Source organism: Lagenorhynchus albirostris, chromosome 4 (genome assembly GCF_949774975.1).
Source record: "Lagenorhynchus albirostris chromosome 4, mLagAlb1.1, whole genome shotgun sequence".
Taxonomy (NCBI): domain Eukaryota; kingdom Metazoa; phylum Chordata; class Mammalia; order Artiodactyla; family Delphinidae; genus Lagenorhynchus; species Lagenorhynchus albirostris.
Window position 1 is genome coordinate 62,585,331 of NC_083098.1, and position 19,228 is coordinate 62,604,558.

The following is a 19,228-nucleotide window of genomic DNA, read 5'->3' on the forward strand; positions in this document are numbered from 1 at the left end:
TTGCTTTAGCTATTCGGGGTCTTTTGTGTTTCCATACAAATTGTGAAATTTTTTGTTCTAGTTCTGTGAAAAATGCCAGTGGTAGTTTGATAGGGATTGCATTGAATCTTAGATTGCTTTGGGTAGTAGAGTCATTTTCACAATGTTGATTCTTCCAATCCAAGAACATGGTATATCTCTCCATCTATTTATATCATCTTTAATTTCTTTCATCAGTGTCTTATAATTTTCTGCATACAGGTCTTTTGTCTCTTTAGGTAGGTTTATTCCTAGGTATTTTATTCTTTTTGTTGCAATGGTAAATGGCAGTGTTTTCTTAATTTCACTTTCAGATTTTTCATCATTAGCGTATAGGAATGCAAGAGATTTCTGTGCATTAATTTTGTATCCTGCTACTTTACCAAATTCATTGATTAGCTCTAGTACTTTTCTGGTAACATCTTTAGGATTCTCTACGTATAGTATCATGTCATCTGCAAAGAGTGACAGCTTTACTTCTTCTTTTCCTATTTGGATTCCTTTTATTTCTTTTTCTTCTCTGATTGCTGTGGCTAAAACTTCCAAAACTATGTTGAATAATAGTGCTGAGAATGGGCAACCTGGTCTTGTTCCTGATCTCAGTGGAAATGTTTTCAGTTTTCCACCATTGAGGACGATGTTGGCTGTGGGTTTTATGGCCATATAAAGGCCATATATGGCCTTTATGATGTTGAGGAAAGTTTCCTCTATGCCTACTTTCTGGAGGGTTTTTAACATAAATGGGTGTTGAATTTTGTCAAAAGCTTTCTCTGCATCTATTGAGATGATCATATGGTTTTTCTCCTTCAATTTGTTAATATGGTGTATCACGTTGATTGATTTGCATATATTGAAGAATTCTTGCATTCCTGGTGTAAACCCATCTTGCTCATGGTGTATGATCCTTTTACTGTGCCTTTGGATTCTGTTTGCTAGTATTTTGCTGAGGATTTTTGCATCTATGTTCATCAGTGACAGTGGCCTGTAGTTTTCTTTCTTTGTGACATCTCTGCCTGGTTTTGGTATCAGGGTGATGGTGGCCTTGCAGAATGAATTTGGGAGTGTTGCTCCCTCTGCCATATGTTGGAAGAGTTTGAGAAGGATAGGTGTTAGCTCTTCTCAATGTTTGATAGAATTTGCCTATGAAGCCATCTGGTCCTGGGCTTTTGTTTGTTGGAAGATTTTTCATCACAGTTTCAATTTCAGTGCTTGTGATTGGTCTTTTCATATTTTCTATTTCTTCCTGGTTCAGTCTCAGAAGGTTGTGCATTTCTAAGAATTTGTCCATTTCTTCCAGGTTGTCCATTTTATTGGCATAGAGTTGCTTGTATTAATCTCTCATGATCCTTTGTATTTCTGCAGTGTCAATTGTTACTTCTCCTTTTTCATTTCTAATTCTATTGATTTGAGTCTTCTCCCTTTTTTCTTGATAAGCCTGGCTAATGGTTTATCAATTTTGTTTATCTTCTCAAAGAACCAGCTTTTAGTTTTATTAATCATTGCTATCGTTTCCTTCATTTCTTTTTCATTTATTTCTGATCTGATCTTGATGATTTCTTCCTTCTGCTAACTTTGGGTTTTTTTTGTTCTTCTCTCTCAAATTCCTTTAGGTGTAAGATTAGTTTGTTTATTTGAGATGTTTCTTGTTTCTTAAGATAGGCTTGTATAGCTATAAACTTCCCTCTAAGAACTGCTTTTGCAGCATCCCATAGGTTTTGTGTCATTGTGTTTTCATTGTCACTTGTTTCTAGGTATTTTTTGATTTCCTCTTTGATTTCTTCAGTGATCTCTTGGTTATTAGGTAGTGTGTTGTTTAGCCTCCATGTGTTTGTATTTCTTCCAGATTTATTCCTGTAATTGATATCTACTCTCATAGCATTGTGGTCGGAAAGGATAGTTGATATGATTTCAATTTTCTTAAATTTACCAAGGCTTGATTTGTGACCCAAGATATGATCTATCCTGGAGAATGTTCCATGAACACTTGAGAAGAAAGTGTATTCTGTTTTTTTTGGATGGAATGACCTATAAATATCAATTAAGTCCATCTTGTTTAATGTATCTTTTAAAGCTTGTGTTTCCTTATTTATTTTCATTATGGATGATCTGTCCATTGGGGAAAGTGGGGTGTTAAAGTCTCCTGGTATGACTGCATTACTGTCGATTTCCCCTTTCATGTCTGTTAGTATTTGCCTGTGTTGAGGTGCTCCTATGTTGGGTGCATAAATATTTACAATTGTTATATCTTCTTCTTGGATTGATCCCCTGATCATGCTGTAGTGTCCTTCTTTGTGTCTTGTCATAGTCTTTGTTTTAAAGTCTATTTTGTCTGGTATGAGAATTGCTACTCCAGGTTTCTTTTGATTTCCATTTGCATGGAATATCTTTTTCCATCCCCTCACTTTCAGTCTGTATGTGTCCCTAGGTCTGAAGTGGGTCTCTTGTAGACAGCATATATATGAATCATGTTTTTGTATCCATTCAGCCAGTCTATGTCTTTTGGTTGGAGCAATTAATCCATTTACATTTAAGGTAATTATTGATATGTATGTTCCTATTACCATTTTCTTAATTGTTTTGGGTTTATCATTGTAGGTCTTTTCCTTCTCTTGTGTTTCCTGTCTATAGAAGTTCCTTCAGCATTTGTTGTAAAGCTGGTTTGGTGGTGCTGAATTCTCTTAGCTTTTGCTTGTCTGTGAAGGTTTTAATTTCTCCATCAAATCTGAATGAGATCCTTGCTGGGTAGAGTAATCTTGGTTACAGGTTTTTCCCCTTCATCACTTTAAATATGTTCTGCTACTCCCTTTGGGCTTGCAGAGTTTCTGCTGAAAGACCAGCTGTTAACCTTATGGGGATTCCTTTGTGTGTTATTTGTTGTTCTTCCCTTGCTGCGTTTACTATTTGGTCTTTGTATTTAATTTTTGATAGTTTGATTAATATGTGTCATGGCGTGTTTTTCCTTGGATTTATCCTGTATGGGACTCTGTGTGGTTCCTGGACTTGATTAAGTATTTTCTTTCCCATATTAGGTGAAGTTTTAAACTATAATCTCTTCAAATATTTTCTCAGTACCTTTCTTTTTCTCTTCTTCTTCTGGGACCCCTGTAATTCGAATGTTGGTGTGTTTAATGTTGTCCCATGGGTCTTTGAGACTGTCCTAAATTCTTTTCATTATTTTTTCTTTATTCTGCTCTGCAGTCGTTATTTCCACTATTTTATCTTCCAGGTCATTTATTCATTCTTCTGCTTCAGTTATTCTGCCATTGATCCCTTCTAGAGAATTTTTAATTTCATTTATTGTGTTGTTCATCACTGTTTGTTTGCTCTTTAGTTCTTCCAGGTTCTTGTTCTTAAACGTTTCTTGTATTTCCTCCATTCTATTTCCAAGATTTTGGATCATCTTTACTATCATTATTCTGAACTCTTTTTCAGATAGACTGCCTATTTCCTCTTCATTTGTTAGGTCTGGTGGGTTTTTGCCTTGTTCCTTCATCTGCCATGTGTTTCTCTGTCTTCTCATTTTGCTTAACTTACTGTGTTTGGGGTCTCCTGCAGGAGAGACCTGCAGGCTGCAGGCTGCAGGTTCGTAGTTCCCGTTGTTTTTGGTGTCTGTCCGCAGTGGCTAAGGTTGTTTCAGTGCGTTGTGTACGCTTCCTGGTGGAGGGGACTGGTGCCTGTGTTCTAGTGGATGAGGCTGGATCTTGTCTTTCTGGTGGGCAGTTCCACGTCTGGTGGTGTGTCTTGGGGTGTCTGTTATTATGATTTTGGGTAGCCTCTCTGCAAATGGGTCGGTTTGTGTTCCTGTCTTGCTAGTTGTTTGGCATAGGGTGTCCAGCACTGTAGCTTGCTGGTCGTTGAGTGGAGCTGGGTCTTGGCGTTGAGATGGAGATCTCTAGGAGATTTTCACCATTTGATATTACATGGAGCTGGGAGGTCTCTTGGGGACCAGTGTCCTGAACTTGGCTCTCCCACCTCAGTGGCACAGCACTGACTCCTGGCTGGAGCACCAAGAACCTGTACTCCACAAGGCTCAGAATAAAAGGGGAAGAAAAAAAAAGAAAGAAAGAAGAAGATAAAATAAAATAAAGTTATTAAAATAAAAAATATTAAGAAAAATAATTTTTAAGTAATTAAAAAAAAAACGGACAGACAGAACCCTAGGATAAATGGTAAAAGCAAAGCTATACAGACAAAATCACACACAGAAGCATACACATACACTCTGACAAAAAGAAAAAGGGGGAGAAAATATATATCGTTGCTCCCAAAGTCTACCTCCTCGATTTGGGATGATTCGTTGTCTATTCAGGTATTCCACAAATGCAGGGTACATCAAGTTGATTGTTGAGCTTTAATCCGCTGCCCCTGAGGCTACTGGGAGAAATTTCCTTTTCTTTGTTCGCACAGCTCCCGGGGTTCAGCTTTGGATCTGGCCCTGCCTCTGCGTGTAGGTCGCCTGAGGGCGTCTGTTCTTCAGGACAGGATGGGGTTAAAGGAGCAGCTGGTTCTGGGGCTCTGGCTCACTCAGGCACGGGGGAGGGAGGGGCACGGAGTGCGGGGCGAGCCTGCGGTGGCAGATGCCGCCTAACATTGCACCAGCCTGAGGTGTGCCATGTGTTCTCCCGGGTAAGTTGTCCCTGGATCACGGGACCCTGGCATTGGTAGGCTGCACAGGCTCCCGGGAGGGTAGGTGTGGATAGTGACCTGTGCTTGCACACAGGCTTCTTGGTGTCTACAGCATTAGCCTTAGGATCTCATGCCCGTCTCTGGGGTCCGCGCTGATAGCCACGGCTCGCCCCTGTCTCTGGAGCTCCTTTAAGCTGCATTCTTATTCCCCTCTCCTCATGCACCAGGAAACAAAAGGGGCAAGAAAAAGTCCCTTGCCTCTTTGGCAGCTCTAGACTTTTTCCCAGATTCCCTCCCAGCTAGCTGTGGCGCACTAGCCCCCTTCAGGCTATGTTCACGCCGCCAACTCCAGTCCTCTCCCTGGGATACGACCTCAGAAGCCCAAGCCTCAGCTCCAGCCCCGCCCGCCCCGGCAGGTGAGCTGACAAGCCTCTCAGGCTGGTGAGTGCTGGTCAGCACCGGTCCTCTGTGCGGGAATCTGTCCGCTTTGCCCTCCGCACGCCTGTTGCTGCACTCTCCTCCGCGGCTTCGAAGCTTCCCCCTCCACCACCCGCAGTCTCTGCCCACGAAGGGGCTTCTAGTGTGTGGAAACCTTTCCTCCTTCACAGCTCCCTCCCACTGGTGCAGGTCCCGTCCCTATTCTTTGTCTCTGTTTTTTCTTTTTTCTTTTGCCCTACCCAGGTACATAGGGAGTTTCTTGCCTTTTGGGAGGTCTGAGGCCTTCTGCCAGCGTTCAGTAGGTGTTTTGTAGGAGTTGTTCCACGTGTAGATGTATTTCTGATGTATTTGTGGGGAGGAATGTGATCTCCGAGTCTTAATCTTCCGCCATCTTGAAGCTCCTCCTGTTTGTTGTTTTTATGTTCTGGAACCTTAGGTCTTGTCCATCCAAAACTGCCTTTCGACAGCCAGTTGTCTAGATTCTTTTAAATCAGTCAATGTGCATTGTCAGTATTTTCCATACACAACAAAATTCAGGTCTCTCAAGTTTCACTAGTGGTAAGTTGTTACACAGCAAGCAACAGAAGATTAATACACCAGTGTTTGTTTTATGGGTGCAGGTAAAGCAGGAAAAGAATGCTTGAGCATCTCTACCTACAAACAGGCTAGATTCCAAAGGGTTTACTATGTATATTTCCTTTCAAATCTGAAGTGATATTATGCAAATCATTAATAGGACCTCTCCAGAATGGGAGGTTGAGGATGCATATTTGCTTTCATGCATTGCTTGTTCACATTCATAAAAGTTGATATTATGTTGAAAGTTTATTCATATAGGATTAAGTAGTTTATTGGCTAAATGTATTACTTATGCCAAAACTATTACCTTCTTAACTATTTAGGTCCAAACAGTTTATATCTTTCATGCTGGCATTTATGTATAAAAGTATTTTATATTAAAAAAAATTCCTGTAAATCAATCAATATTTATTAAAAGTCTACTTAGAGTAAATCAATGCACTAAATATTGTGAAACATGAAAAATACCTCTGCCCCCAAAGAATTAGCTTTTCAATACACACACAAAAAGATAAATTCTAATGAAAGAGATAAATTAAGTTGACTACAATGGCAAGTTGCAGAGAAGGAGCACTAGAAAATGCGTTAGATGACCTGGGTCCTTTTAAGTCTCCTGGCTCTAATAAATAAGACATCTTCTCTCTCAGCCTCTGTTGTTTCATATGTAAGGTTGGTATAATACCTGCTTGATTCTCATGGATTTATAAAATTCCTACTCTGTACCAGGCACCTTATTAGGTCTTAATGATTAAAAGATGAACATGACTAGTTTAACCCATTGAGTTCACTGTTACGTATAGGTTAATATACTTGAAAATAAACAGTTACTACAATGTGATTATCGCTATTGTTGAGCATAACTAGAGGAAGAGCAAAGAGTTACCTTTTTTCTCCTAAACTGTGGAAATTTCCTCTAATCCAGAGGTGATGCAATATAAAGTATATAGCATCACTTTTGAAGTATTTTTGCCAAATTAATTTAAATCTAATCAAACCTTTAGATCTAAATTTAAGCTTATAAGAAATGAGGGGGATAGAACAAGTTAAATGAGATCACAAGAAAGCATTCAGACAAGTCCAGAAGGTGGACATTCTAAAGAAAAACTGGCTTGATCTCTTCAACAAGTCAATGCCATTAAAAATTAAAAAGCAAGCTGGACTCTTTTATGTTAAAAAAGACTTAAAAGACATAACAACCAAGGTACTATGAGGTCTTTGATTTGTACAATCCATCTGTAAATAGGGACAATAAAGGAAATCTGAAGATGGATTTTGTTTAGAAGATAAAAAGATTAGAGAAATACTGTTAATTTTTTAAGAGTGTTATGGTATTGTGGTTATATTGTAAATATCCTAATTGCTTATAATAATGATTTGGTAAAAACTCATGAAGTCCTATTTTACATTAAAATACAGCAGAAAATAATGAATGAAGCCATTATAGTAACAATGTTAACTGACAAAATGATGTGATGAATATAGGGGTGTTCTACTATACCATTCTTTCTAAATTTCTGTGTCTGAAAAGTTTCATAATAGTTAGAAATGAAAGATAAAGAATAAATGAGAATATATTTGAAATCACTCTGTAAACTTTAAAAGGATAAAAGAGATTTTTTTTTTAAAGAAATTGTTGGAGAAAGAAGGAATGGTTTTTTTCAAGCATATGTGCTACTTTGGACCACACTGCTAAGAGAAGTCAGGAATGGCCACCACAGAGATCCACCCAATGCCTCTAGAAATAGAAACCAGGAGCAATAGCATGGATTCCCAGATACTGATCTTTTTAATACCCCCCTTCATGCCTAGATGACCTTGACCAAAATTGAAGACAAATGTCTTCTTGCTGGGAAAGGTGGGCTAAAGCAACGTGCACTTATCCAAGAAGCAGCAGAAAGCCTGTAACCGTTACAACATGAGAGTAACTGGTGAGTTTTCCTTTTTGCAGATCGGTAGGATTTGGCACCCAAAGCAGAGGTTTGAAACCATGGATGATTGCCCTTATTGTGTTATTACTGACAGTGGTAACTGTGGCCACTGGTCTTCTGGCTTACTTCTTAGTCTCTGGTAGGTAAAATTGTGGATTTTGCTCAGTTTGATTTCAGTTTTCTGTAAAGCTTCATTTGAATAAATGTAAATTTATTTCCATCCAAAAATAATGTACTTTCACTAGTAAATGTCCACATTTTGAATTTTTTAATTTATTCAGTCATTTCATCAACAAATAACTACTGAATGTTTAGTATGTCCAAGTACTTTTCAGGGAACTCAAGAAACAGCATTAAGCAAAGCAGATAAATTTCCCACCTCCTTGGAGCTCACAGTCTAGTATTCTTTTCAGAATCTATACAAAAGACCAAAATAGTAATTGTCTAAAATTTACTAGTAATCACAATAAACTCTAATCATTCATGTATATGCAAGTGAAAAATTATGATGAATTAGTTATTAAAATTGGCTCTTTTACTCAGCATTTTCTGCCCACTAACATTTCTAGGGAAAAAGAAAAGCACGTGTCCAATGAAATAATGAATTTTAAAATTATTGGTAAAGTATAAATATGATACAGTATTATTACTTTTTTTTTTTCTTTTTTTTTTTTTTTTTTGCGGTACGCGGGCCTCTCACTGCTGTGGCCTCTCCCGTTGCGGAGCACAGGCTCCTGACGAGCAGGCTCAGAGGCCATGGCTCACGGGCCTAGCCGCTCCGCGGCATGTGGGATCTTCCCGGACCGGGGCACGAACCCGTGTCCCCTGCATCGGCAGGCAGACTCTCAACCACTGCACCACCAGGGAAGCCCCTATTACTTATTTTTAGAGAAAAAATTTTACTCTTTCCAAAACAATATCGAGAGATTTTTCTATTGCCTGATATATTTATAATCCCACAAAAATTCATTGCAGAATTCTCTTTTTACATTGCATCACTCTGCAGAGTGCAAACCATTTACATTTTTGACAAATGTCCACAATGTCAATCTCACACAGATGTATGTGATAAGACAACTAGTTCAGGGGACTTACCTGAATGGACTTATCTGTTGTCTCTTTCCTCAGACTTGATGGGGGAGTCCAGATTCTTTTAGGAGCTTTAAAGGGCTTAAGAACATAGTTCTGGGGCCCATATAACTACCCCATCTGTAGTTTACACCAATGGCAAAAGATTCTCGGGTCAGCTAATTTAATGTATAGAAGCCCCTTTTCTATGAGTAGAGGGTTCAATTACAAATGGACTATATAGATTAGTAATCGGGGGGACCAAAAAAGCACTACAGAGTCCAGAGATGTCCCTAGGAGACAGACCATCCTGAGGTCCTCTTTCTTTCCTAGATCCACAGCTTCCCAAGGAGAGATATGCTTCTGTGGTTGCTCCATTTTCTATCTTTAACTCTTTGTAGATTTCTTGCCCCACCAGGGCCATACTCCTAAGATTACCATACTCCTCCACTGCTCTGTTTTTTATAACCTTTCCTGAGAGATGAGCAGAAATCTGATTGATTCATCCCTTTTACACACTGTTCTCACCTCCCACCTCAGGCAGTTTTTTCCCTGCCTTTCTTTTCACACCTTTCTTAGTGTGCCTGGCTCTTCCATTAAAAACCAAAATTTACAAGAACACTTATTTACCTCTACTTCCAGTAGAGTACAAGGTGGTATACATTTCACCGCAGCAAGAAGCAATACAGTAATTAAATATTCCAGCTCTAGAGCCACACTTGTCTGGGTTTAAACTTGGAGAGGCCACTAACTAGCTGTATAGCACAGAGCAAGTTACTTAATGCCTCCTGCCTCACTTTCTTCATCTGTAAAATGAAGGTGATGCCAGTCTTAGAGAGCTTAGTGAGAGTCAAATGAATTAATACATATAAAGTGCCCAGAACAGAGCTTGGCACATAGTAGGCACTGAATAAATACCAGCTACTATTATTAACATATAACATTAATCATTATTTTTATTATATTTATTATTGAAGTCTCAGAGATATATTCAAGATTTCATATTAGCCCCATTATAGTTGGGCCTTAGATCCCAAAATCTACCCTCAAACCACTTAATTTCCTACTTTTTCTTTTCATCACAGGCCAGAAAATGGAGTATTATCATGGCACCTTTAAAATTTCAGATCTACGAGTCAAAAGTAATTCTGGACAAAGCAGCCCATACCAGCTTAAGGACTTACAGGAGATGAGTGAAAACTTGGTAAGTCAGATAAAATTGTTTCTATCATAAAATATTGCAGGAGGAAGGGATTTTGTGAATCATTTTCTCCACTATTTCTTAAAACATGATTTTCAGACAATTTGCATCAGAATCATCTTGCAGATTCCCAGGTCCCACTCCAGATCTTCTGAATCAGTGTCTGATGGGGTGGGTGGGTAGGGAGAGAGGAGTAAGGGAATCTGCATTCTAGCAGATTGGTGATTCTGATAAACCACTTTTTAAACCACCTCATTTAAAAGTGAGAGAACGGAAGCCAAGGTATCCCAGCCCTTCGCTCCCCCATTCCACCACGATACTACCCAACTGAAAAGCTTAAACATACCAGAAGTGGTTATTGGTAAAACCACATGCTTTTTTTGTTAGACCACATTTTAGGACTTAAAATATTTTTTAAATACATGAAAAAAGGAAAGAGGATTATAAATGTTCATTTTATCTCAAAAACACACTAATTAAGATAAAATACCCAGACCTATTGTGCAATATTCAAATGAACTGCTAACAATTTTGTTAAAACTGAAATACAAGACTGTCCCCACCCCCACCCCCCCTAAAAAGTAAACTCAGTTGCATAACAGCTCTGCTCACGATGTGTGTGAACCCTCACTCAAAAACTAAGGTCAAGTTAACTGCCTTGACAAAGAAGCACAGAGCATAAAATTATCTTAAAAGGGTGGAAATGTCAGGTGTTGGTTTGTTTTAGTCAAAGAATCATTTTTTACTCAAAACATTTCCTTTCTTTCTCAAACCATTTTCATTTTTTCATGCCACTATTTGATCTTTGTCCACATGCATACCCAGTTGCAACATATTCACAGCCACATCACAAATGGAGTTTTTAATCTATATTTTCAATTCTCATTAAATTATGCAATTTTTTTATTTTGCAGTCTCATCCCCCCAGATCAATAATTACATTTATAGATTGATATATATCCTCCATTCTTTTATATTCAGAGCACCTTAGATAATAGCATTTGTGATCATTTCTTGAGGAATGCCAGAAAAAACTTGGATACATACCCTAGTACCTCTTTTATTCCTCTGACCCTGAGTGACTCCACATAACCTCCTCAATGTTAAAATATTAATAATAAATTAATTATTTATTAATTTAAAAATTAATAAATTAATTAATAAATTAATTAATCTTAGTTTAAAAGATATACAATTTCTTTGTTGAAAAAATATTTATAATTTAACAGGAAAGTTTAAAATTTGTTTTCTTTATGTTTTACAGCCAATATTGTTGGCATTGTTTTAGGCTAACTAAGACATTGTTTCTACTGAAGTAAATGGACAGGAATGAAGTAGGTCTTTTTAAAAAAAGTGAAAGAAATTCACTTATAGAGGTATGTGTTTGAAGGTGAACTTTGAAGCTTCACTAAAGCACACGTTTTTAGGTGTGAAAGAACCTCAGGTACAAAGGCTGAGTTACGTGATGAAACATTATCATCATAAGGACCTACAAGGTCTTTCTCTAGTTGTCATTATTTATTTCTTCTCTTTTACTTTCATACCACACTCTCATTCTCCTCCCCCTGCAGACAACCATACTGTATTTCACATGTATTCTTTTATTAGTATTCATTCTTGCAAAAATGCATTTTCTTGTTTTGTGCAGAGCACATGGCTTTAATTTATTCTTTGTGTTATAAATCCCTTGTTTTAGTTAGTTTGGGCTGCTATAAAAATGTACCATAGTTTGAGTGGCTTATAAACAACAGAAATTTATTTCTAATAGTAATGGAGGCTGGAAGTCTGAAACCATGACACTAACATGGTCAGGTTCTGGCAAGAACCCTCTTTCTTGTTGCAGACTTCAGACTTCTTGGTGTATCCTTACATGGTGCAGAGCAGGGAGCTAAAGAGCTCTCTGGGGTCTCTTTTCTAAAGTACTAATCCCATTCATGACCTAATCACCTCCCAAAGGCTGCACCTCTTCATATATGGCCTTCATTATGTTAAAGCAGGTTCCCTCAATGCCCACTTTCTGGAGGGTTTGTAACATAAATCAGTGTTGGATTTTGTCAAAAGCTTTTTCTGCATCTATTGAGATGATCATATGGTTTTTATTCTTCAGTTTGTTAATGTGGTGTATCACACTGACTGATTTGCAGATACTGAAAAATTCTTGCATCCCTGGGAAAAACCCCACTTGATCTTGGGGTATGACCCCTTCAATGTATTGTTGGATTCAGTTTGCTAGTATTTCGTTGAGGATCTTTGCATCTATATTCATCAGTGATATTGACCTGTAATTTTCTTTTTTTGTGGTATCTTTGTCTGGTTTTGGTATCAGGGTGATGCTGGCCTCACAGAATGATTTTGGGAGTGTTCCTTCCTCTGCAATTTTTTTGGAAGAGTTTCAGAAGGATAGGTGTTAACTCTTCTATAAATGTTTGATAGAATTTGCCTGTGAAGCCATCTAGTCTTGGACTTTTGTTTGCTGGGAGTTTTTTAATCAGTTTCAATTTCAGTACTGGTGATTGGTCTGTTCATATGTTCTATTTCTTCCTGGTTCAGTCTTGGGAGATTGTACCTTTCTAAGAATTTGTCCATTTCTTCTAGGTGTTTATTTTATCGGTATATAGTTGCTTGTAGTAGTCTCTTAAGATCTTTTGTATTTCTGTGGTGTCCATTGTATAATAACTTTCTCCTTTTCCAGTTCTAATTTTATTGATTTGAGCCCTCTCCCTCTTTTTATTGATGAGTCTAGCTGAAGGCTTATCAATTTTGTTTATCTTTTCAAAGAACTAGTTTTTAGTTTCATTGATCTTTTCTATTTTCTTCATCTCTATTTCATTTATTTCTGCTCTGACTTTTATGATTTCTAGATAGGAACAGTTTGTTGGTAGTAGACATTGCACTTATCCATTCCATCTTTTATTAATTTGGACCATATTGCCCTTCATAAAACAAAAATCCATAATTTTAAAGTAATCATACTTATCAGTTTTCTCAGCCTTATGGTTGTGTTTTTAAAGTTTTTTTAAAAGTTATTTCCTCTTTTAAGTTATAAAATTATTTTACTGTATTTTCTTCTATTAAACTATTAAACTTCTACCTTCTACAGAAGGTTTTTAATGCATCTGAAGTCCACCTTTGAATGTGATATTAAGTAGGAACCCAGGTAGTGATCCAGTTTTCCCAATGTAACTAACTAAACAATCTGTCTCACCAATATATGGTATGATTATTCAGCTTATGACACTTCTTAGCCCCTGAGTCTTACAGAAAAAAAACGATGATCCTCATCTCTTCAAACTGCTTCCCATCTCCTTGGAGAGATGATAGTAACACACATGAAACTGAACAGCATGACATGATATGGTTAAGGACTAAACTATATGTTGAGGACTATAAGTACAGAAGAACTTCAAAGAAAAGGAAGATCAACTAGGGTTCACGTGGTCAGGAAAGGTTGTGTATTATTTTAGCCCTGTTTAAGTGAGACAATGTCCCTTTCTCTCCAATCCCCACCAATTTACCTTCAGGAGAATTACAGGAAGTGTTCATGCCTCATCCTGAGCCACTCCTTTTTATTGTTGCTAAATCCCAATGTGTGAAACCAGATTCTTCTCTCTGACCTATGTGTGTGCTAATTAGACAGCCATGAAATACAGGTTGTAGGTCCTGTTCTTCCTCATAACTGGGGATTCACTGATTTGAATGGAAACAGAGATGCAAATATAAAATGAGTTCATGCTCAGATACTGCTAAAACCCATTCAAGTTCCTTGAGATAGCAGCACAGACATATCTCATCTTTCATACCATTCTTCAGAGAATACTCCAGTAACCAGACACCATGATATTCCTAAATAGGTAGGTCATTTTTATTATTATTATAAGTTTGAGTAGGATCACTGACTGAGCGAGCACTTCATTTGAAGAAATATATTTCAGAAATATTTTTAAAGTATAGGATCATTACAAATGTGAAAGTTAAAAACTTGTAACACTATAGCAATAACACTATTTAACATATACTAAATGCCAAGCACTCAATTAGCTTAGCACATTAAGCACTGTATCTGTATTATTTTAGTTAATCCTCAAAAACAAACTTATGAGGTAAGTATAATTATTATCACAATTTTACAAATTGAAAAATCAAGGTACACAAAAGTTAATTTACCCAAGATCATTCAGCTAGTAAACGATATAGTTAGGGTTTTAGATTACATTTTCTTAATACATTTTCGTCATCCATAAGAATCATCTGTGTGATTTTACTTCCCATCTACCATCCCACAAAACACCAGAAGTCAAGTAATTATCCCTGGTACATTATTCTCTTTCAGTTACAGTTGACCCTTGAACAACATGGATTTGAACTGTGCAGGTTCACTTACATGCAGTCTTTTCAATAAATACGTGCTATAAATAAATAAACAAATATGTGCTACAGTACTACATGATTGGTGGTTGGTTGAATTTACAGATGCAGAACCAGGGATACAGAGAGCCAACTATGAAGTTATATGCAGATTTCTGACCCAACCCCCCACATGGTTCAATGGTCATTGAATACTGTATAGTATTAGCATGTGCCAGTAACCACCATCTGAATTAACAATGGCATCAGTTAGGAATTTTCTTAGTGTTGTCTCCAAAAAAACTCACTTCTCCTGTGCCCAAAGCAGTCCTAAATTTTATCTTCTTTGTGCCCAGGAACACCAGAAACAGTGCCTGAAATGATCCTCAAACTATCCTTCGGACTATGTGTCTAGAGTTGTAGAGACAAAGAACTTGGAAACAGAAGTGATGTAAGGAGATAATATAGTTTAGGAACACTCTCTAAAGGAACTTGAAGACACCAATGAGAGATTTGGCTCTCTGAAGCAGGAAGCTCTTCTCTTGAGAAAAGGCAACCGGGTCAAGGTAAACAACTTAGCAAAGGTATTAGACTACCTAAAGTTTGGAGTTGCATAATGTAAGAGAAGTAAGAGGCCCAATGTCTGGTGTAGGCCTATGGTCCTATGCTCAGAGAAGAGATGAATTTGAAAGCTTATTTGAAGGCTTAGAAAAGAAAATAAGTAGCAATTATTTAAAAAAACAAAAAAAACCTTTGTGTTCAGAGGTTAGAAAAATTGGGTGTAGAATGTGACTGAGTTCTTACTTGGGAGCTCAAACTCACGTTCATTTCAAAACTGAAGATTAGGTATGACTAAAAGAGGAAAATGTGTATCACAACCTCTGCCTTCAATGTGTTAAATTTGAATACTGAAAGAAAACGCTAACTGTTGTATATTTCATGTCTAATCTTCAATATAACACTGCAAAGGAGGCATTGTTATTCACACTTTATAGATAGATAAGAGAACTAAGCCTCTGAAGATAAGGTCCACAGTTGGTAAATCAAGGAGGGGAGATTTGAAGCCATATAGGTTAACTCCAACAGGTGCCATCTCCACTAAATTATTCTATTTGTCAGGAAGGGACTAAGCTATAATAGGAAGTTCAGTTCTACATCAATTCTTCTCCCATTTAATTTTTAAATCCATAAAGATTATAAATTTATATGCTCTGTCAGACCACTTTTACTTAGCCAACACATTGGGATTACATTACTAATTATATAAAGATGTCTTCATTCTTAGTTTCTTCATTTCCTTGTATCAATTTTTTCAGCTTTATTAAAATATAATTGACATATAACATTGTGTAATTTTAAGGTGTAAAATGTGATGATATGATACATTTATGTTGCAAAATGGTTACCACTATAACACCTCCATCATGTCACATAATTACCATTTTTTTTGTGTGGTGAGAACACAAGTTCTACTCTCTTAGCAACTTTCAAGTATATAACACAGTGTCATTAAGTATGATCATTACAATGTACATGGGATACCAGAACTTATTAATTTGCAACCAGAAGTTTGTACTCTTTGATCAATATTTCTCCATTTTCCCATCCCCTAGCCTTAATAAGTACCATTCTATTATCTGTTTCTATGAATTCTGCTTTTTAGATTCCACATAAAACTGGAATAAAGTATTTGTCTTTGTCTGACTTATTTCAGTTAGTGTAATGCCCTCAAAATCCATCCATGTTGGCAGAATTTCATTCTTTCTCCTGGCTGAGGAATATACAGCTGACCTTTGAACACTATGGGCTTGAATTGCAAGGGTCCACTTATATGCAGATTTTTTTTCATTAGTAAATACTGTAGGATTATATGATTTGACCCATGGTTGGTTGAATCCACAGATGCAGAACCATGAATACAGAGAACCATATGGGAACTGTGGATACAGAGGGATGTTATGCTATATGGGGATTTTCAACAGCACAGGGGGCAGCACCTCTAACGACGACATTGTTCAAGGGTCAACTGTATATATATGTATATACATATTCTTTATCCATTTATTTTTTGACAGACACTTAGGTTGTTTCCGTATCTTGCCTATTGTGGATAATACTGTGATGAACATGAGAGTGCAGATATCTCTCTTGAGATCCTGTTTTAATTTCCTTTGGATCTATACCCAGAAGTGGGATTGCTGGCTCAGATGGTAGTTTTAGTTTTTTGAGGACCCCTCCATGCTTTCTCCACAGTGGCTATGCCAATTTACATTCCCACCAACCGTGCACGAGGGCTCCTTTCACCAAAGTCTTGAAGTTTCATTGTTAAGATCTTTTACCTCCTTAGTTAAATTTACCCCAAAGTATTTTATTGTTTTTGATGCTATTATGAATCATGTTGTTTTATTTCTTCTTCAGATATATTGTTGTTATTGTATAGAAACACAACTAATTTCTATACACTATGAATGTTGATTCTATATGTTTGATTTCTCTTGATATGTATGCAACTTTACTGAATTCATTGGTCAGTTCTAACAGTGTTTTGGTGGCATATTTATGATTTTCTATATATAAAATTATATCATCTGCAAATAAAGGCAATTTTACTTCTTCCTGTCTGATTTTAATGCCTTTTATTCTTTTTCTTGCCTGATTGCTCTAGCTAGAACTCCCAGTAACATGGTGAATAGGAGTGGTGAGAGTGGGCACCCTTCTTATCTTGTTCCTGATCTTAGAGGGAAAGATTTCAATCTTTTACTGTTGAGTTTTGGTGTAAGCTGTGCATTTGTCATATATGGAGTTTATCATGTTGAGGTATGTTCCTTCTACACGTGATTTGTTGAGTGTTTTTATCATGAAAGAACCTTGTTTTCTGTCAAATGCTTTTTCTGCATCTATTGAGATGGTCATATGACTTTTAGCTTTCATCCTATTGATGTGTTGTGTCACATTTATTGATTTGCATATGTCAAACCATCCTTGCATCCCAGAGATAAATCTCACTTGATCATGGTATATGATCCTTTTAATGTGCTGTTGAATTTAGTTTGCTAATACACTGTTGAGAATTTTTGCTTCAGGAATATTGGTCTGAAGTTTTATTTTCTTGTAGTGTCCTTATCTGGCTTTGGTATAAAGGTAATGCTGGCCTCACAAAATAAGTTTGGGTGTGTTCCTTCTTCTTTGATTTTTTGGAAGAGTTTGAGAAGGACTGGCATTAATTCTTATTTAACTGTTTGGTAACATTCACCAGTGAAACCATCTGGTCCTGAGCTTTTCCTTTTTAGGAGGGTTTTGATTACTGATTTAATCTCCTTATTCATTATTGGTCTCAGATTTTCTGTTTCTTCATGATTCAGTCTTGGTAGGTTGTATTTTTCTAGGAATTTATCCATTTCTTCTAGATTATCCAATTTGTTGGTTTATAATTGTTCATAGTAGTTTTTTATGATCCTTTGTATTTTTGTGTTATAATGTCTATTCTTGCATTTCTGATTCTGTTTGAGTCCTCTTTTTTCTTTTAGATAGTCTCACTAAAGTTTTGTCAATTTTGTTAATCTTTTCAAAAACACAGCTCTTAGTTTTGTTGATCTTTTCTATTGTTTTTCTGATTTTTATTTCATTTATTTCTTTTTTATCTTTGTTATCTCTTTCCTTCTGCTAGCCTTGGTCTTAGTTTGTTCTTTTTCTAGTTCCTTGAGGGGTAAAGAGATCAAAAGACCAATAAGCATCAAAATCCTGTGAGCACCATCAGTGCTCAGGTTGGCCATGTTCTACATAGGCTTAGGATAATGATTCACAGCTGACTTCTTAAATCTTGGGTTTTGCCAAAAATCTGGATTTTAAATAGATAGAATAACAACTTTAAAGGATTGCAATAAGAACGATCAAGATTATGGTCTTTATTTTTAGAGGGCAAAGAATATAGGCTGCCTTTGGAGAGGGGTAACCATTACATGTTGCTTGTACATATCAATGGGTAGGAGTTCTTAATCCATAGGAATCAAATTACTGAAAATGTCAACAAGGAGAAAAAATTCCCCTCAAATACTTCATGTGCAGTTTTCTTTTTTCTCTAGGAGCACTGATCTCAATCTGATGTAAATCTCATTAAAAGCACTAATAAAATCTTCCTGATAAATGCAAGGCTTTCTGATAAACAAATTTTTACTTCCTTTTATTAATTCATTCAAAAAAGCATGCTGAATTCTTACATATTGTAGAGTATGAAAAGAAGAATGATTGTCCCTATCCATAAAAGGTTTGCAGTTTAGTAGAGGAGATAATATATTTTCATAAATAACTATATTAAGGAGTAGAAGATATAAGAGGAATAAGAACAATTAGGACAGGAAGAGGAAAGATTACTCTGAGGTTCAAGGAATAAACCCAAAGTAGGTCTTATCTGAAATAGACTTTGAAGGAGAGTTGTGATTCAGAAAAGCAGAGCCAGCAGAATCAGAGAGGGGACTACAGACCAAAGGAATAGCCTGAGAAGGGCAAGTACAGAGGGAAACAGGACATGCCTGAAAACAGCACTACCAAGCATGAAAGGTAATGGTGGTGTTGATGGGGGTTGTGGGTGTGGGGATGAATGACAGATGGTGAGGCCCTTGAACATATGACTCTGTGACCAGAGACTCAAAAGCAATTGTGCTCTAATCTCTATTTCTACCTTGAGTTCAGCCCTGGAGTAAAGCAACTTCAATTGAACCTTATTTAAGGTTAAAGGTGTGTTTTTTAAAAGCATCTCTTATACCATCCTTTGTGTGCCACTCTTATTATAACTAGCAGAAAGCAACAGGATCTGAATTTTTTTTTTTTTGGCATGTTTTGGCTCTAAACTTTTAGTTATCAGGCACTCATCTGGTGAGATGTTGGTAGAAACTGCCTTCATATTCCATTGGCCAGTCTTCAGTGGCATATCTCTCTGAAGTTAGTGGTCTCAGCTCTGAAACACCCCTATGTGAGTACAAAGACTGCTGTGAGAGGAGCAAGCTGGGAAGCATCTAAACTGAAAGGC

General features: G+C 36.9%; 1 protein-coding gene across 6 annotated transcripts in view; it reads left to right on the forward strand.

Moving 5' to 3' along the window:
- Window positions 1-19,228, forward strand: part of TMPRSS11A (transmembrane serine protease 11A) — a 51,059-nt gene that overhangs the window by 13,050 nt on the left and 18,781 nt on the right. For 4 of the 6 annotated variants that reach the window (XM_060148073.1, XM_060148072.1, XM_060148071.1 and 1 more), the window contains 2 exons: window positions 7,610-7,728; window positions 9,743-9,861. In XM_060148073.1, the coding sequence (XP_060004056.1) occupies window positions 7,653-7,728; window positions 9,743-9,861 (195 nt within the window). In that variant the 5' untranslated portion in view covers window positions 7,610-7,652. Of the gene's footprint in view, window positions 1-7,470; window positions 7,590-7,609; window positions 7,729-9,742; window positions 9,862-19,228 lie in introns of all 6 variants that reach the window. The other 2 variants (XM_060148075.1, XM_060148076.1) reach the window with 1 other exon arrangement.